The 20,714-nt window shown below is 47.6% G+C and overlaps 1 protein-coding gene across 7 annotated transcripts in view; it reads right to left on the bottom strand.

The window, feature by feature from the left end:
* The window catches only part of Jade1 (jade family PHD finger 1), a 61,131-nt gene extending 46,867 nt beyond the window's left edge, over positions 1-14,264 (bottom strand). Inside the window, exon 1 of one of the 7 annotated variants that reach the window (NM_001130184.1) lies at positions 14,179-14,264. Coding sequence is in view for 1 of the 7 variants with exons in the window: in XM_006500784.4 (XP_006500847.1) it covers positions 4,596-4,614 (19 nt within the window). In the remaining 6 variants the exon portion in view is untranslated. Of the gene's footprint in view, positions 1-4,595; positions 5,124-5,342; positions 5,383-6,081; positions 6,248-6,431; positions 6,616-14,178 lie in introns of those variants that run through there. The other 6 variants (NM_172303.4, NM_001130185.1, XM_030252630.1 and 3 more) reach the window with 6 other exon arrangements.
* Positions 14,265-20,714: the final 6,450 nt, after the last annotated feature.

Here is a 20,714-nt window from a genome sequence, read left to right as displayed (position 1 = left end):
TGGCTCGGTGGTAGGACAGGTGCTTAGTAAGTGTGAGACCCTAGGATCCACCCCCAGCACCGAAAAGGTAGAAGTAATCTAAGAATGAACTGACTTCAGCAATCTCAATCGCCTCACTATTCTGTACCTGCAGAGAATAAAGCAAAATGGTAAACACTGGCTTAGTGCTAGAGTAACAAAAGTGTGGGTACAGCCCAGAGGTAGGGAGGGCACTTGTTTAGAACACAAGATGCCCAGAGCTCTTCTTCAACACTGCAGAAAAACCAAGACTGGCCTCTAAACATCTGCTGGATGCACACACCTACCACTGGTCTAGTGTTAATAAAGGATTCAAAATTTAAAATGTGCAGCCCCTCTCCTAGAATCAAGCCATCCACCTCAAGTCTAGTATTTTTATTTTTGTTACTCAGGTGAGTAAAAACTCCCCCAGGAACCACTCAGGACTTGGACTAGAAAAGGATCATGTGCTATGTGCGAGCATAAACCCTGCTAAATCTGACTGTCACACTCAGCTGCAGGGCAAAGGGATCCTAGGGCCAAGCCTGTATTTAGAAGGCAGAGTAACTTACCAACTGACCCCAACCCTCCTTAAATACACAAAAATAAAAATACACACCTACCTTCTTCACAGACCTAAGTTTGTGCGGGAAAATGTCAGAGAAACAAGAGACTATCAACTAAATCTCAGCCTGAGATTACATTCTACAAATATGAAAGTACCTGCCCCTGGTACTGTTAGCACAGAGGAAAAAATAAATAAAATAACCAAACAGTAGTTGTCAAATGTAGGGATAATCTCTTGTGGACTATGAGCACAGGAGGAAAAAAAAAGCATTCCCCTGTCACTCAGGAGCTAAATGGCCAATGACAACGCAGGAGAATAGGCAGGTCATCCGGAAAAGAGAGGCGCTCTGGTGAGAACCAGAGAGAGAGGGGCTTCACCATGAACATTCGTCACCAAGGAGTCACCGGTAGGATACCAATAGAGTAGGAGCAACCAGGACAAAACTAAGTTGGCAAGTGCCAGGGCGGTGGCCGAGTAGTAAGTAGGGTAAGCAGCCACAAACAGGTTAGAATAGATGGGCAACTACCTCAAGCAGCTTCAGTATACAGAAGGTCTCCCTGTCTTTATTTGGGAACTCGAACAAGTGTAGAAAAGCCAGAATTCATTTTGCAGTCAAACATAGTAGTAATTCTAGTTTTAAACTTCTTTGTTGAGCCTAGAGCCATACAGTGCTAGGAAAGACCCTGTTCTATTGGGCAGAACACCCAGCCCAAAACTCTTAAGAGCAGAAGCAGAAAATGCCACAAGATCCTGGAAAGGGAGAGAATAAACTTAAACATAAAACTTCCAGGAAAACAAACTATTCTCAATTAAACGACTGCTAATTAATGTTGTTACAAGGTCAATGTATTTTACAAGCGAAGGACTCGAAGCAAGTTCCAAGTGTCACAGAGGAAATCGGGGAGTAAGAACATAATGCTGTACGCAGTGCCAACCTCCTAAGGGAGAACCTGACAAAGAAAGATGTTTAAGATGCTCAGTGTCTAGCCAAAGCTCAATGCCATTTCAAACCAGAAGCAAGACATGCTGCCAGCAATGTCCCAGTAACCTTCAGAGACTACCCAATCTATAATAAACCTGTGGGAAACTGGCTTAAGTACCAACTCTTGACAGCCCACTGACAAATGATGTAACAGGTACTTTTAATACTAAACCAAAGGACAAGTAAGAGAAGGGGACAGGAGACATAGCTGTAGACAGTCATTTAGTCCCTCCTCACTCAGCCCTGTCAAGGATGCAATCCCCATCCGAGACCTTTGCACAGGCTACATCCCAGCCACATCACAACTGAAACTTAAGACAACTCTTTCTCCAGGTGATCTGAAAACACATACACCAGAAAACCACACTTCCTTTTCAAACATTTCCAAATCTAAGATTCCCAAATTACAATGAAGACGTTTGATTTGAGGATCTTAACTCAGTTTACTTCACGGCCCTAGGTTCGTCCGCTCACTCTCAGGAGCTTCGTCAAAAAGTTAGGTCACATGCAATGAATGGTCCTTCAAGGGCCAGTGGTTTCAAAAAAGCTGGCCTTGTGATCAGGGCTAAATGGGAAATGGGTAATCAATGAGACAGTTCAACAGGCTAGCAGACAAGAAAAAGTCATGGATATGAGGCTTATTTGGATTCAAGCACACAGACACTGTACTGGAGTAAAACATCTGTATTTTCCAACAACTAACACCACTAATAACTTTCTGACCCAAGGGATAGTCTATCACCTTGTGGGGCACACGAAACTCTGCTTCTGTCTGTGCATCCCCATGGTTGGTTCACTGTCTCCCCCAAGCCTCTAGGCTAGGCAAGCTTTGTCTCTAAATTACAACTCCTTAAACTTGTCTATGACTCTGTCTACTGTGCAACCGCAGACTACAGAGTAAAGTCATTTTTCATAGAGTACAGAGCTTCTTCAAGTTGTTGAAGGAAGACAGGCTACCCCTGCCCCCTTTGGCTATGCTGAGGACTGAATCCAGAGCTTCAGGCAGTGTAGGCTCGCAGCTCCAGCATCACTTAGCTACAGTCCTGTCCTGCTTTTCCTGACAGTTGAGATCCCTGCTACAAGGAAGCAACATGGGACTGTGAAGGAGAACAAAATTCAAGTCTACTACACACTCTGGGAATGACTATCCACTCTGCAAGCATGGACATAAAAAACGCGCAAACCTCGGACATTAGCAGGAAACTGTATTTGTTCTAGAAGATGAAACTCAAGGTCAAATACATTTACAAACATACGCAAACTTTATTAAGGGCATAAAACAGCAAACATTCAAAAAATGTTTTCAGTTGACCGTAGTTGATAAGAGAATGTTGGACTCTGGGGCAGAGCTAGATTTATACTCAGGCAATGCGTGGTTCAATATTTTCAAGAGGCCACTTACGGCATTTAAGACAGGTTTGAATCTAAGGTGAGTATAAACCTCTACTTGCTTCTAAGCAGACATAGTACATGCCCCCTTCATCTACGTTTTTCAGTTTTCTGTGACAATGCCCTTGGTCAACAATACTAAATGTAATAAAGGTCAACAATACTAAATGTAATAAAGATTTTCAAACATGTAAAAAAAGTTATAGTAAGCGGAACTTAAGACCTTTGTGGTAAGAAAGACTAAAAATTCTGAATTGCACAGAGCAGGTCACCTCAACTGCGGATGTGATCGACTACTACCTACAAGAAATCCCCAACGTGAACCGAGTTAAGTCCAATGAACCCTTCCTTTCTCCAGGTACAGTCCATTCTACGGACTTAACTAGTGTGGTCTAAAAACCAATGAATCGTTTTCAAGAAAATTATTCTGTCTTGAAATGAGTTCATTAGCTTTGATAGGCACTAACTAGCCTTCAGCAACAAGCGGTCAGAGAGTTACCTCCTCCACCACAGGTATTCTAAAAAGAACACCTAAGGGAGCCCTTTGAGAAGGAACCCCACAAACCTTCCCAGGAATGAGGACCTGAGGTCCTCTTCTACTTTCCTAAAAGCTGAGCTCTGTGGCCAAACCCAAACATTTCACATAAGGAAATATTAAATTCCCCACAGGTCCGGGTCAACAAAGGGCGGAAGACCTTCGCCACCACGTTTCTAGAAAGCAAGCCACCTAAAGCTGCTTTAAATGGGTCTCGTAGAGATGACGAGCTCAAACCGGTTTCGAAGGCACATTTAAATCGCCCGCTTTTTTGTTGTTGTTTGCTCACAGCAATTCACCAGCGCCGAGAGTGCGGCCGCCCCCGCGCGCCCAGAAGGGGGAGCCCGGGTGTGAAGCCCGAGCCGGGAGCGGGGATGCGGAGCCCGGAAAGCCATGGGCCGCAGAGGCGGTCACAGAGTGAGGGTCTCGGGTGTGGGGGGAACCTGAAGCCAGGGAATAAGTGGTGGGAATGGGAGGCCCTCGACCCAGGACTGGGGGGGGGTCGGAAGTGCGGAGGGAGGCCCGCACAGGGAAGCTCTAGGGGCTGGAAAGTGGGGGGAATGTGGGGGATGGGAGGGAACGATAGCTCCGTTAAAAGGGGTGCAGGGCCCGAATCCCCGCTGGGGAAGGCCGGGTGGGGTGGGGAAACAGGCTGGAGACCCGGGGTGGGGCCGCGAACCGCGGGCATCCCGGCCACCCGCCCGCCCGCCAGGCGCAGGGCCCGGCTTGGCGCGGCGCCGCCCCCTCGCGCTCCCGCTCCTCCCGAGGCGACAGGAACAACAGCGCGGGAGGAGGGGAAAGTAACTCCGGCCCCGGTGCGGGGATGACACCGCCTCCCCGCGGCGCAGCCGGCCTCGCGCCCGCGCCGCCGCCCTCGGCGTTTGAAAGTGGCCACCCCCCGCCGCCGCTCCCGCCCGCCGCCACCAGCTGCACCAATCCGCTCGGCCCCAGTTGCAAATCAAACGCTCCCTCGCGTCCGCACGCCACTTGCGCCGCTGCAAACGGCTACGCCGTCCCTCCCCGGCCTCCCCGCGGGCCCGGGGAGCAGCAGAGCGGCGGTGGAGCAACGCGGCGGGCTCGGCTCGCGCTCCCGCCCCCAGACAGTTCTGGAAACTGTGGATCACCTCTGTCACAGGAAGCCATCCGGCGCGCAGGGCGGCGCGCAAGCAACAAACAAACGCCTGCGGCCGCCGCGACGCGGGAACAGGGACGGCGACGGGCGGCGGCCACCCCGCGCCGCGGGCTTTGTGCGGGACTCCGGCGTGGGGACGGGGCCGGGCCACCCCCGCGCGGACCCGAAGCGCCTGGGACCGTTAGGCGACGCTCGGGCAGCGACAAGGAACCGCCTTGGGGCCGCCGCCCGGCCCCGTCTCTGCGCCGGCCACCTCTTGCCTGCGCGGGAGGGCGGGCTGCAAAAGTTGGCCCTGGGGCCAACCAGCACCTGCCCACGTGCCGCGTAGGCTCGTGCCCCGGCGTACCCAGTCCCTTCCCCCGCCGCCCGCGAGCGCCAGGTCACCTATTACCGGTGGGAGGGGAGCCCGGCTGCTATTTAAACGCCCGCGGAAGTTGAGGCACCCCCACCGGCGGTGCTGTGCACCTGCCTCCCGCCGCCGCGCTCCGCCACTTTGAGCAGCAGCGGCGTCCTCAGCCCCGCCTCCTGCCCGAAGGCGGGCGGGAGGGGGGTGGGGGGGGCGGGTAGGAGGTGGAAGGTATCGAATTTCTCCAGCAAATGGGACCGTTCCGAAAGGATTCGGTTCTCCGGTCAACATTCCACATTCCATCCCTCTCCCGCATTTGCAAGCCTACGCCGAGCCGACCCAGAAAGCCTACTGGCTACCGAACAACAGCACCCAACTCGCAAACACACTCACAGGCACCAGACACGTGCACGGGAAGGTTTTGCAACTTGCAGTCCCGGGGTGCACACCGCATGTGCATGTGCTCATAAGGGAGCCAGGAGACACAGAGACCCCACCCCCACAATTTGCAGATGGTGCCAAAGGTTGCAATCTGCAATCCGTTTTTAAGTTCATGATTAATAGGTACTTTGCTCTACCAATGAAGTCCTCCTCAATTTCACCGATTAAGTCTTTTACACTTTACAAGCAGTCTCGCTGGAAGTAAAAGGTCTCATCATTGGAAACCCATTCTAGAAAAATCTAATTGCCAAGCTGTCCCTTCATCCCCTTCTCACTGCCCTTGAATTGATGCAATGAATATTTTGGACATGTGGTGACGCGGTGACAGGAACCAGGGCTGCGGCCACTTCACACAGATGTACCCCCTCACACCTATGTTTGGGAAAACATACCCTCACAGCCTCCTTCCCCCCCAAAACACACACTGTCAAACACTCTGGAAACATATATGTACGCGAACCTGCGCTCTACCATTGCCATCTGTCTACCAAGTTGCTACTATGCTTTCCACTTTCATGCAGCCTAAGGCAGTTGGGCTTTTTTTTTTTAATGTATAAACTAAACTGGGTTTCTGCTGCTGAAAACGCTGGATGAATCACCTGAAAACCTCATGTTCTTCGTACATTTAAAAGGAAAAGCTCTAAACCTTCGCCCTCCTCCGATCGAAAATAATAATCGGAATAGAACTTACTGATCCGACACCGATCAATTCTCGGGCTCCGCGGCCATCCCGGCCTCGTTGCCGGCCCCCACCCGGCGATGCCCAAGTTGCTGGTGGGATAGTGCCGCGGCGCGGGCGGCCGCCTCCTCCCTCCGCGCTACAGATCCACAGCCCAATCTTTTGGCGCCATATTAATGACGTACTATATTATTTCCACTAGGCAGCGACCTTCGGCATTACATTACTCCCGAGAACTCCCGAGCGAAGCAACAAAACCATCAAATATGGCTGAGCCTCTCGGCTCGTCCTGCAGCCGCCGCGGCCGCGGCCTGAGACGCGCACCCCGACCCGCGCGCCCCCGCGCCTCCGCCCCCGCGTACCTGCTGCGCACGGGCTGGGCCTCCGCGGGCTGCGCGCCGCGCCGCATGGGTCCGGGCCACCGAGGCCCCGCGGGGAGCCGGGCGGGCCCCTGCTGTCGCCCGCGCGCTCGGCCGGCCCGGCGCGCCCAGGCCCTCCCGGTAGGGCGTGCGGCTGGCGGCGGAGGAAGCGCGGGGACGCAGACTCATTTCTGGGTCACTGCTGCCACAGGGGGGAGCACTTTAATCCCCAGCCAAAGGAGAGGGTGGGGACGGTGGGGCGGGGAGCCGCTGGTAGGGGCTTGCTCCCGTTAACTCTTGGGGTCCTGACTGCAGCCAGAGGGGCTCTCCCCCCTCACCCACCTCTGGAGCCCGCAAACCCTCCAGGTGTCTCCTAGGAGGAAGAAGGTTTGTGAAATCACCCCCTCCAAAACTGCTGCCCCAGTTCCAACTCCGGGCGACATGCAGAAATGCATTTATTGCAAATTAGTTTTAAATCAGGTCGACTAGGAACATGGGTATTAAAGCGAATAGTTTGAGTGAAATGTTTTTTGTTTCTAGGATGAATAAGAAATAGTTGTTTTTGTAGTAACAGTTTTGAAGGAGTTATGAATTCGAATGACAATTTTAAACACAATCTAATTCTGGGATGGGGAACTCCAGCTTTACCTAAATTTGTACTGAACTCATTGAAAATTAGCATTCACCCACTAAAAGACAACCACCTTCTGAAAAATGTCTTGATTTTTATGTTAGAGCGTTCTTGTCAGAACTGGACATTTTTCTCCTTCCAAATAGGACTGAGAATAACACTTAAACTCAAACTTTAGACTAGTATGAAAGCAATCGCCAGATTCCTGTTGATACATATGTGTAAAAAATGAGTGGCTGTTGGTTTTTCATATACTAAAAACTAACTTTTTTATGGAGAATAATTATTTTCATGGAGTCCCCAAGGAAATACATTTATATTACAGTCAATATCCAAAGGAGGAAAATACACATTAAAATTTCCATTTAGAAAATAAGAACAATGATTATTAATTACAAAATCAGATATTGAACCCAAAAGACAAGATCATAATTCTGAATAAAACAGGTTTGATTCACAGACGTCATAGTGTGATAAATGGGAGAATAAAACCTAACTGTGCCTTTCAATTATTTTTCAGGAAACAAAGCAAAGCAGCAGAAATCCTAAATGTGTGTGCTCTTTCTCCCTCTCCCATTTCCTTAACAAGGAGCATAAAGACTCCCTCCCTGACAGGATCTCTGCTTCGCTCTTCCGTCCTGCTAAGAACAAGTGAGGCGACAAATGATGGGTAGAACCCTTACTAGTACTGTGTGGTCTACAGTTCACACACACACACACACACACACACACACACACACACGAGACACAGAGAGAGACAGAGACAGAGATAGAGAGAGAAATGAGGGAGGTTTTCAAGAGAGGTGTCTCCATCACCACTGCCATCTTGTTCATCCATCATCTCTCTGTGACAAACTGATTGCACCCGTTCTAACCTCCAGCCAGCCTTTATTCATTCTATCTAAATAAGTAAGTACTTTCTAGAAACCTCTGTTGGGCCTGGAGGTATGGCCCAACATTAAGAGCACTTGCTCTTTCGTAAGACTTTGGTTGTTCCCATCAGCCACATGGTGGTTTCACACCATCTGGAACTCCAGTTCTAGGGACTCCAACATCATCGCCTGACCTCCACGGATATTAGGCATATACGTCCCAGAAGAACCCTCACACCACACACATAAGCTAAATAAATCCAAGAAGGTGTTTAAAAATAAAATAAAGCCACTGTTTTGCATGCTTGTTTGTTTTCCTGACAAGTCTATTGCCTAAAACATCCAGCAAAAAAAAAAAAAAAAGCAATGTATTAGTGGAGCACAAAAGGAATGTAAAATGGCTCACTCTCCCCACAATACAGAGGCTATGACCTCTCAATTCTGACACAGATTAAGAATAATGGTCAATAGGTCTTCTGCATTTATGTTGTGGCTGTATAGCTTGGTGTTCTTGTGGGATTCCTAATGGTGGGAGCGGGGGAACTCAGAAATCCACCTGCCTCTGCCTCCCAAGTGCTGGGATTAAAGGTGTGCACCACGACCGCCTAGCCTGAAACTTGTTTTTTTGGGAAGTTTGTTGTTGTTGTTTTTGTTTTTCAAGACAGGGTTTCTCTGTGTAACCCTGGCTGTCCTGGAACTCACTCTGTAGACCAGGCTGGCCTCGAACTCAGAAATCCGCCTGCCTCTGCCTCCTGAGTGCTGGGATTAAAGGCGTGCGCCACCATGCCCGGCTTACTGTAACTTGTTATTGCCAAGTTTGGTTGAGATCTCTGGGAGGCATGCTCTTTTCTGAAGGGAAACAGAAAAAGAGGAGATCTGAGGGAGAGGGGGTGGCAGGGGTGAGAGACTGGGAAGAGAGGAGGGAGGAGAAACTGAAGTTGAAATATTATATGGAGAATTAATTGGTTTTTTAAAAATATTGGTCAGGGGCTTGAAGCTGGAGTGTCTGCTTAGCAAGCAGGATGCCCAAGATTTGATCCCCAGGAGCAAAGAAAAAGAGGAGGGGAGGGGAGGGGAGGGAGAGTGGGAGGGGAGGAGAGAATGAAAGTTGTACTTGTACACATCTTCAGACCCAGAATTTGGGAGAGGGGCAGAAGGATCAATGAGTTTGAGACTAGCCTAAGACACTCAAGTGAGGCTGTTTCTTAAGTTAAAAATAGCCCTGGCCTAGAAGGAGGAAAACACACACACACACACACACACACACACACACACACACACACACACACCAGCTACCATAAGACTCAGGACTAAACTCTTTGATCCCTGTTTTCTCCCCTGAGATTATAAGAAAGATGACATCTAAAAGTCTCTTTCCTCATTAACAGTTGATGATTTAACTGTTCTCCTTATTTTGAGCCAGGGTGTCACTATGTCATGCTGGCCGAGCGACCTGAAACTCAAGAGATCTACCTGCCTCTGCTTTCCCGGTCCTGGGATGAGAGCTATGCTTCACCCGCCTGCATAATTTACTTGCCGTTTACAAACTTACAGATGTGACGGCACTTTGAAGAAATGGAGCGCAACTGGAATCCACTAGGAACAGGAAAGAAACATTTAGTCGTTCATGATCAGGGTTGGCATATCTTAAAATAATAGCCATCTTTTACCATCATCCCACAAGAAGAACTTTCATACAACCAATTCCTCTCTGATCTGGGAAAGGCGATGCCACTCGGTTTGCCTCTCCGCAACACAAGCAGCACAGCTGAGGATGGAGTGTGCAAGTGTGTAAGTGAGAAATTTGACAACGAGAAAGAAACTCTCATTCCTCCCTGTCACTCTCCCTTTGCCAAATCATCCAGATCACCGTTTCCTAGTCTCTGGAACCTTCTGTTATGTCCCACTGTGCCATCAGAGATGGAAGGGTGTTCAAGAAACTTGCTGCAAAGTAGTGTGGTAGAAACCCCAAGTCGCTCCTCTTTCCTGCAGCTCTGTTCCCATGTGACAATTACAATGCCATCCGTAGCCCCTGTTGCATTCAGCTCTGGTCAAACATAGTTCGGCCATGTTCTTCCATGTTAATGGATTTTTAACCAATTAAAAACTTGGATATTTGTATTCGTATTTGTGGTGTAGAAACCATACCTAATTAATCCTCTGAACACTCACTGGGTTATGTTGTTTGTGCGTTTCTCTTCACATAAAGAATTGAAAGGCCTTGGCAGGAGGATAAATTGTTTATAACTCATGATGATACAGCTTGGTGGCAGAGCTTGTGCCTGGCACTCACGAGGCCCTGGGTTCAATTTCTCCTACAGAAAAAACACTGCTTGTATTTGAAACGAAAAGAGTCTGTAGTCATTCCTTCGGGAAGATGGATGGAAAGTACTGTTGCCAGTTGGTATGTATGTATGTATGTATGCATGTATGTGACACACAGATTTTTCTTTTCCACAAGGTCGGTCTTAGATAGAATGGTTGCAGTCTGTCAAACGGTTATTTGTTTTTGTTGTTTTAATTTAAATTTGATTTGTATCCTAAATAGTGTTATCAAAGGGATTTTTAAGAATAATTGTCACACTGTATGACTGCCAAGGACCACTTTGTTATTGTTAACCTGTTTGGATTATATCACATGGAAGAGGGCTCTGTTTCACAACATGTTCTTCCACATTAAAATGGATTTTTAACAAACTAAAAACTTGGATATTTGTATTTGTGGTATAGAAATCATACAAATCATGTGTATAAAATTCTTAACAAATTAAGAACCATATTCTTCCACATTAAAATGGATTTTTAAACTAAAACTTGGATACTTGTATTTGTATTTGTGGTATAGAAATCATACAAATCATGTGTATAAAATTCTTAACAAATTAAGAACCATCTTTAGTTCCTGCATCATACCTAGGAGGAGAGATGGTAGGTTAAGGGATTGGACTAGAGTTCCCTAGCTGGCATAAGAGATGAGGTCACTACTCCTGAACAGCTTATGAAGCCTTCACATGGATGGTGACAGTTTTCAATCCACAGACTGACTAGTAACAATGCCCACCCAGGACTCTTGTGTTGGGATCAGTACCGACTACAGTCTCTTCCTCCACCCCAACATGATTCTTCCTTTTCTCTGTTGTCTTCTGCCAACTCTGTTGTGGTTTTGGTTGCCTTCATTCTGCCCTGCTTCATAGTTTTAACATAATGTGTCAAAGAGAGATTAAGTGTGAAGTGGGAGAAGATGTGAATAACTTAATCCAGCCAGGTGGACACGTCCAAGGCTGAGGATGTTCAAAGGAAGAAAAGCATCTATTATCTATAAATATCACAGGACTTTGAAAGTTTAGGAATACAAAGGAAATAAGCATTCAATCATAGACATAACTTTTGTAAACACTGCCACATTTCTATGTTTTCCCTGCCATTTTCCTGAAATTGGAATGAGGCCAAACATCACATCTTATAGCCATGCTTTTCACCTACAATATTCACTTCTGGTCAGGATTTTTCTTTTCAGATGGTGTGTATTATCTTTGGGTCTTTGGCCACCTCTGTTCAGATCTTTCTCTGCTGGACACTTCCCTCCCCGGCCATCATCGCTTGTAGAAATGTCTGGCGTTTTTATCACCAAGCTCAACTATCTGCCCATTAGTTAACTACCTTTAGAACTTCCACAACCTTCATGCCTTGCCCCACTTTTCTTTTTTTAAAGATTTATTTATTTATTATATGTAAGTACTGTCTTCAGACACACCAGAAGAGGGAGTCAGATCTCATTACGGATGGTTGTGAGCCACCATGTGCTTGCTGGGATTTGAACTCTGGACCTTCGGAAGAGCAGTCGGGTGCTCTTACCCACTGAGCCATCTCACCAGCCCGCCACTTTTCTTTTTATCTGAGAACCGACTCTAGCTTTTGATCCAGCTTTATCCAGATACTAGAAAAGATGTAGTTAAAAAGACGATCTCTAACCAACTTCATGGTCAGCAGCACTGAGGACTCGGTAGAAACCCATTCCTGTTGGCCCCATCTCAGACCTGAAGATTTTGAAAGTAAAATCCAACCACCTACATGGTCAAAACCTTTCAGTAATTCTAACCCAGTGGTGGCTCAAAAATCACTTTGTGAAACCCATGTGTGGTAGCATCCACCAATTATTTTTGCCCTTGAGAGGTTGAGGCACAGGGATCTTGAGCTGGGAGGCAGCCCGGCCTACACAGAAAGAAGCGCTTGTGTAATTCCTGTCCCCTCCCCTCACATTCCAAGTGCTTTCTCAACCGGTTGGTCTACTCCCAGAAAATGGCGCGCTCCTCGGCATTCACTAACCCCAACCTTACTCGTGATAGAACCTGGGGCCATGCCTACGTTAAACAAGCAAGCATTCTACCTCTGGACTACATTCACATGTTTTTATATTTGCTTTTGAAACAGGGTCTCATTATGTCCACGTGGGTCTGTAGTTCAGGCCCGGAATTTACAATCCTGCCTCGGCCTCTCCAGAGGCTGAGATTATAGGACTAGGCCATAACAGTCAGACAAACACACTTTCTGAACCCCGGAACTTGAGGGTGAAAAATGAAGGCCTGACCAGGCGGGGATTGGGTCGGAGGCCCCTGCAAGTTACTAGGTCAGAGATGAAGGAGGTCTGGCGTGGAATCGGTCATAGTTGGGAGGCCGCAGGCAAACCAGCCTAGATAAAGGCGTGGCCAGCTGCTCCGACAAGATCAGTTCCTCCCTCCTGGTCCCTGGAAGAGACAGTGGGAGGCCCCACATGCAGAGGGATCCTGGGTCATGGCTAGGGTGCACACAGGGAAAAGCAGAGAAGAGCAGGGCCCAATCAGAGAGACCTCCAGGTAGTGGGCCCCTCCTCCCACAGACCAGGATTCCAAGGGGCCTGCTGGGGTCCATTTTAGTAGTCACCCCTAAGAGCTCTCTTAGGCCGTTACCAGAGAGCTCCACTTTCTCCTTTTCTTCCACATTATACTTCAATGGTATGAGCCTACTTCCTTAGCAAATGAGAAAAACAATACAGATTTTCTTTCTCCTGAAGAAGAACTAACTAGGAGTTAGGAGATAAAAGCTTTGAGGATAGCTAGGTCCACCACTTACTTGAATGTTTGTGAAGCGAAGGATCCCAAGTCTTGGTATGACGGCCACACAATTCACTCACTTTTTTCTGGGGTGGTGTGTGTGTGTGTGTGTGTGTGTGTGTGTGTGTGTGTGTGTGTTTAAGAGAGAGGCGGGAGGTGAAGGGGGAGGGGAAAGTGAGGGAGAGAGAGAGGGAGGAGGAAGAGGGAGGGAGGGGGGAGGGAGGGGGGAGGGGAGGGGGAGCGAGGGAGGGGGGAGGGGAGGGGGAGCGAGGGAGGGGGGAGCGAGGGAGGGGGGCAGGGGAGCTCCATCACGCACGTGCTTGCCTTCCTGAGCCATCTTGAGGGAAGACGCCCAGAACTTCCAGAATTCAAATTCTTTCCCGTGTTTGAAAGATACTGACTTCTAAGCTAAGGACAAGTGAGATGGATAAACCAGGCTCTTTACAGGCCTCCATTCTTCTGCAGAAAGGTCCCCACATGACTCCAACCTAGACCTCTAGACATCCAAGATACACAGAAAATACACAGGACGGGAGAGGAAGGGTATTGGATCAAGAGCTGGGCTTCAGGTCCTAGGTTCGAAGTTACCGCAGAGATTAACAGGTTGTGGGAAGCGGAGGAATGAAATAATTTGAAAGAATTAAGAATCCAGGGCTAGATTCAGCAGAATGAGCCGCTAAGCGTTATGGCTTTCCTGACGGAGTCTTTTGGGGTAGTTCCAAGATGGCTGAATCTGGAGTGGAAGCAGAGCTAGAGAAGCATGGGACAGGGGTGTAGCCCACTTGGTAGGGTGCTTGCCTAACAGGCCCCAAAGCCATCGCATGGCGCAGACCAGTCCCGCAGACCAGTCCCGTAAACTCACGCCTGCAATCCCAGTGCTCAGGGCCACCGAAGCTCCAATCCATCCCAACGTCAATGCTTTTTCCCTCCAGCTTGGACTACCAAAGATCTGGTCTCAAAATGGTGGGCGCCAAGGGAAAGGAAGGCAAAAAAAGGGCGGGAAGGAAAGCCCAGACCAGGGCGGACCGGCTTGAGATTTACGCTCACTGGTTCCAGGATATTATCCCCCCTACCTCAACTAATCCTGGAAGCCTCTGCCCTTCCCTCACCAGTGTCCCCCTTCTCCCCGAGACCTATCTCCAAGGTGGACCACCTACCTCAGCACTTTGAGTAGAGCCCCGAGTTTCCTCAGAGGTAGCAGGCGAGCGGACAAGGATGTCTTCTGCCTTCTAGAACCCAAAGAGCAGGTGATCTTCCGGGCAGGCTCTTTAGTCTGGTCTTGGGCATCACGTCACGGTGGGAGGAGCCGACCTTTCCACACGCCACAGCACCCACCCGCCCACCCCCAGGCTCTGACGCCCCTCCCAGCCTGCCTTTACCCCCGCCCGGCTGGCGCCTGGCCTGGCTGGCTGGCCACCGACTGCTTCCGGATACTTTTGAACACGACGACGTGGAGCAGAACGGCTCCAGAAGTTCTCCTCTCTCCATTTTGCGTACACCCACACTTTTTGAAAGACCAGTGGGTCACCCGCAGACAGATAATAAGACTGAGCTCACTTAGGGTTACTACTGCTGCGACAAAACTCCATGAACCCCCCCCCCTCCGCGCGCGCGCGCGCCCAAAAATAAAAATAAATAAAAAACAAGTTGGTGAGGACAGGATTTATTTGGTTTACAAGACCAAAATACTGTTTGTCCATCAAAGGAAGTCAGGACAAGAACTCAAACAGGGCAGGAGCAGAAGCAGAGGCCATGGAGAGAAGAAGTACTACGTAGTAGCGACTTGCTCGCTCAGCCTTCCACCCGCAAGTAGGCTGGGCCCGCCCCCATGGACCACTAACTGAGAAAATGCCTGTCTTGAAAAACCAAAAAAAAATGAAAAGAAAAGAAGGAGAAAGAGAAAGGAAAACGCCTTATAGCTGGATTTCAGGGCTACATTTCCTCAACGGATGCTCCTTCTTCTGTGATCATTCTAGCATGTGTTAGAAGTTGGCACACATTGTCCCAGCCAATACAACATTCTTCTAGGTAAAGGCTGGGACAGCCTCTTATCCTTAGATTGTTGGATCTCACCAAATTTGATACTGTTGTTCAGTCATACTCGTGCCTATCTTTTTAGATTTAATTTTGCTGTCTATGCTATGTAGTTCTTAAAAAAATAATTTTTATTATTATTTATTCTTTTTCCAGACAGAGTGCGCATGTGCCACAGCAGGCACGTGGCGGTCAGAGGACAATGTGCTGAAGTTGGTTCTTTCCTTTATCACGCGGGGCCTGACTTGGCAGAAAGTGCTTTTATCTGCTGAAGCATCTCCCTGGTTCGTTCCCCCCTTTCTTGAAATGTAGTCACCTGACTTCCACAACACGGACATTCTTCTGTTTCCTTCCCTACCTCTCCCTGCTGATTGTTTGCCCAAGCCTCACACATGACCAGTGTGGCATTTGGGAAAGAATCTAAAGAAGGAGTGAGTAATTTTAGTTGAGAAATTTTATAAGAAAAAAAGAATGTTTGGCTCACATGATTGATAATGGACACAAGAAAGATAAGGAAAGAAAACATCTGGTTGAAGATTATTAAGCTAGTCCGTCAGCCGGGCAGGTAACCCTGGCTTCCCAGAAGGAGCTGTAAATTACATCACACAAAAAAACACTCTGTCCCGGACCGGACCGAGTTTGAGCCCATTTTCTTTCTGATTCGTATAGATGTCAGTTTCCTTTAGGATTCTACCCGAAGTCATTCCCCATTATTAGTGAGATGTCCCAGGATCCTCCAAGCCAGGCGCATATGCACCCTTCAAGTTATACCTTGTTTGTTTAGTTTTCTAATCTTTAAGGTTTTGGGGGATTGTTTATTTGTTTGTTTGTTTGTTTGTTTGTTTTAAGGTTTATTTTGTAGCTCTTGTTGTTCTAGAACTCACTATGTAGACCAAGCTGGCCTTGAACTCACAGACATCGGCCTGCCCTACCTCCTGAGCACCCAGATTAAAGGCTGTGACACTGTATTCACTTTGTATTTTCAGCGGCTTCTTAAACACCACATCCAAGCTCAGCCTCCTCTAAGCAGGATTAATCTCCCTCCCACTTCATGACTCTTCCTGTCTTCTCCCACTCAGTTGGTGATACTACTATCTGAAGATTTGAGGCGGAATGAAAGGACATGGGAACGTGGGGGAGAGAGTAGGAAAAGAACTCTTTCCCTTGGAATTTAGTTGAAGACTCCTGAGAGCAGAGAAACTCCTGGCCAAGGGAACAGAATTGCAGTTGGCCTGGTTTCAGTTCATCCTAGGACCACCCCTACAAGATAGCTCACCCTAAACCATGAAAAGAGGTCAGGGGAGTAATAATAATAATAATAATAATAATAATAATAATAATAATAATAAGTCCTTTAATAAGAAACTTACACTTTCCTTCCCAGCATTCCCTACAGCCACATAAGGGTGATGTCTGGCCACTGTTCTGAATTATTCAAATTATTTATTAAAACATAACTTTACTTCTTTTTCTCTCTTAGCATACTTCCTTTAACACTGCGGGCTTTCCCCATACAACATTTAGAGTTCTTGACTCCCTCTCTAAAACTTACCTCCTCACGGCTGGGCTGCTCATCAGCCACGTGTCTGACCTCCCTGACAGCTTCAATGACACAGCTCTTTCCCCCTCTCTCCTCCCTCTCCTCCATCCTTCTCCAGGCAGCTGCTGAGGTTTACAGCTTGCTTGTGCAGGGGGGGGGGGGGTGTCTTTTATTAAACAGTCCTTGAGCTTTTATTTGAGTCTATTCTTAAATTCTCTTATCAAGGAGACAGAACCCCAAAAGGCCTGGTTTTGCCTCTATCGCTATCGCCAGCTGGAACTGAGAATTCCAACACAATGAGGGACATTTGCTGAAGGCCCTTCTCCTTCTCCAGCCATGAATCTGCAGTTTCCAGGACTCTTAACAGAAGCTCCACCTACCGTAGAGAAGACGTGTCCTCATCCTCTTGTGCAACCCTGACTTTTGGTCAGGGTTCTGGTTTTCTCTTATCTGACTGTAATCCTACCCCAGGCCCCGCTGGAGCCACTCTATAATCTCAAGAACAGATAAAGGAAGTAAAGACCAGGGAGAGGTCGCTTTAGAAACCCGCTGAACAATGAAACTGAGAAAACCCAAACCTACCCGTAATCACCCTTGGAACCCCTCAAAGGGGAGTCTACACTCAGCTCTCCAGCGTGTCTTACTCTCACTTTTATTTTTTTTTTAGATTTATTTTATTTATTTTATGTATAGGAGTACATTGTAGCTGTACAGATGGTTGTGAGCCATCATGTGGCTGCTGAGAATTGACCTCAGGACCTCTGATCACTCTGGTCCAAAGATTTATTATATGTAAGTACACTGTAGCTCTCTTCAGACACACCAGAGGAGGGTGTCAGATCTCATTATGGATGGTTGCAAGCCACCATGTAGTTGCTGGGATTTGAACTCAGGAACTTCGAAAGAGCAGTCAGTGCTCTTAACCGCTGAGCCATCTCTCTAGCCCCTACTCTCAATTTTTAATAAATCCCAACTCTGCTTTATGTTGGTTTGTCCTCAAATTCTATGCATGGCTTGACTGAACATCATGAAGTTATACTTGAGCAGAGGTCTCTCAAAAAGAGCTCCATCCTAGCTAGCTAGCCTTGGTGACACACACCTTTAATCCCAGCAGTTAGGAGGCAAAGTTACATGAGTGAAACTCTGAGGCCAGCTGGATCTACAAAGTGAATTCCAGACTGGACGGGCTACACAGTTAAAATCCTGTCTCAAAATCCAAACAAAACAAAACAAACCCTCCACCCCTTGGGCTGGAGAGATGGCTCAGTGGTGGAGAGCAGTTGCTGCTCCTGGGTTCTGTTCGTAGTACCCAGATGAAGGCTGGCACTATCTATAACTCCAGTTTGTGGGATCCAATGCCCTCTACCCTCCATGGGCACTCTGTGTATATGGTGCACATGTGTACATGCAGGCAAACACTCACACACATGAAAACAAATATGTCATATATAAAAAGCCTCTATCCCTGCCACTGATCTACACATGAGTCAACAGGTCAACACTGATATCTGTTTTTCCAGCACCTCTTCCTCTACACCAGAGCCAGACCTACCATTATCGTCACATTCAAGCTGAGGCTCCTCCCTCTGTCCCTGACCGCCATCAGCTCAGTCACTTTAGCTGCCTGGCTGCCATGACTCAACCCTCCCCCCCACCCTCCACCCCGAACTCAGAGATCAGCATGATCTTTCCAGAGCAAAATCCATGTAGTTTTATCATCATCATAAATAGTCATTACATAGAGCAAATCGGCATTTGTTCTGCCTGATTATGTTTATGATTTTTGTTGTTGTTTGTTTGTTTTCAGACACAGTCTTATTACATAACTGCGGGTTGTGGGGTGGCCTTCCGACTTGCAGCCAGTCTGGAAAGGACAGCACCACAGGGGCCCTGACACCATACCAGCTTTCCTTATACTGGTGACCGTAAATACAAAAGTCTAAAAACCCTGACAAAGCCTGGGGGGCTGGGGGGTGGGGCGGGCGTTTGGCAGACTTTGTGTTTCTCTTGCTACATCTTGCTCATCCTTTACCCAGACGCTTCCCCTGTTTAAGGCCTTTTCACTTTTCTTCAGTTCCGTTGCTTCCCAGCCTTTGCAAACTCTCATACCTGAGATTGGGCAGTCTTCTGTCTTTACAGCCTTTCTTAGTCAGTATAATGTAATGACGAAACGCCTGGGCATTCTTCCCAACCCCGCTTCTCTAGGCCTCCTTGGGTCTCAGCTTTATTTCTGGATTTTCATTTTCCTCCATGTTTGTGATGTTCGTGAAGCCCACACTAGACTGCTTATTCAAGGACAACCGGGGCTATACAGAGAAACTGTATCTAGAAACAAACAAACAAACAAAGACAGACAGACAGAGAAAGAAAGAGAGAAAGGAGAGAAAGAGAACAACAAGAGAAAAGATCTGAGTTCTATATATACACAACATATAAACATAAAGAATAAATCCATGTTGTTTGTGACAAAATGGATAGAATTAGAGGCCCCGCATCATCTGTGGCTCTACAGCAGGAGGCATAGCTGAGAACTGCCATTAGCAATCTTTGAGGTCCCTCTACTAAGGAAAGGGTAGATGCTTGCCTTTGCCAGAGAAAAGAATTGTAGGGCTAGCCATCCGGACACAGTTGGAGATTGTTTAAAGACATTTTAACACAGGTCTCAGCACTTACAGAGAATGTGTGAGCTTCCCAAAGGAGAGTCGCATGTGTCATCACCGTGACCTCTGTAGGACTTTGGACGCCTGTGACATTTGCCTGTTGAGTGGGCTTCTAAGGGACCGCCCCTCTGCTATCTCCAGGGATCACGAGGTGGCTCCTAAGGTGGCTTGGGTGGAATTACAATCTGGGAAGATAAAACCAGGAGCCACCAGGGTTGCACAAGCAAGCTAGGACATGTCCTTTGACTATAAAGGGGTTTCTGTTGAGATGCCTAGAAAATTGTAGGTTTTCAGGAAGAAACGCCCGAAACAAATACTATTTGTGTTAGAATCCTTATTCTCGGCTGGTTAGAGGCTTCAACTAGATTTGGGGGTGAGCAACTTCCTCCTCCTCTCCTGTCTCTGTAGGGTCCCCATCTTTCTGTCCTGCTTTAGTTTTAATCAAAATAAACCAGAGCCAGAAAAACAAATATTTCATACTTTCTCTAAATATGCAAAAGCATAGATTTTAAAACGCAACATAAAAGTATAAGGTGAATGGTTTGAGCACACAAGGAAGCTGAAAGCCAGCAGAAAAGAGGATGAGGGGTGAACATGATCAAAATACCCTATTTACATGAACAAAAATATCAGAAGGCACCCATCAGTTTGATATGACAAATATGTGCTTTTGGGGTTTTGTTTGTTTGTTTGTTGTTTGCTTGGTTGGTTGGTCGGATTTTCGAGACAGGGTTTTTCTGTATAGCCCTGGCTGTCCTGGAACTCACTCTGTAGACCAGGCTGGCCTCAAACTCAGAAATCTGCCCGTCTCTGCCTCCCAACTGCTGGGATTAAAGGCGTGTGCCACCACTGCCCAGCATAAATACGTGCTTTTAAAAGGAGACAATCTTTATGTCTCTAACCTGACGGAAGTAAAACTTTGTTCTGAAAATCACACTTAAAAATAGAAAGGCTACCGCAGCCACGTTGCTTCTTGTCATTCTGATGCAGTTCATAGAAGTGACCTACGAAGAAGTCAAATAATTAGAGTAAGAAAGAGACTCGATTTCTCTGCCCTGGTGCACGCCTGCAACCCCAACATCTGAGAGGCTGAGGCAGGAGACCAGCCTGGCAAACCTGTAAGAAAACATGGGGAAAACCAAAAATCAACAAAAACTCACAGTGAACGAACAATAGCCTTCATTTTAATTTTCTCTTAAAAAGAAACTTCTTTCGACATTTATTTTGTCTTGTGTGTGGGAGACGGGTAGTGGGTGTGCTGGGCTTGCCTGGGAAGGTCAGAGGACAGCTTGTGGCAGTGGATTCTCTCCACCACGCAAGTTCCAGGGCTCGAACCCAGTTAGACCTCGCTCTATGCACTTTGACGAGCTGGAGCCATCTTGCCAGCCCACATTCTTGTTTTCTCACATCAAAATAATAAATGCTGTGTCCTGGAGAAGCAATGACTGGGAGGAAAGTC

This window comes from Mus musculus, chromosome 3, assembly GCF_000001635.26.
Source record: "Mus musculus strain C57BL/6J chromosome 3, GRCm38.p6 C57BL/6J".
Taxonomy (NCBI): domain Eukaryota; kingdom Metazoa; phylum Chordata; class Mammalia; order Rodentia; family Muridae; genus Mus; species Mus musculus.
Note: the sequence above shows the minus strand (reverse complement) of the source record. Positions and strands in the feature narration are given on the sequence as shown.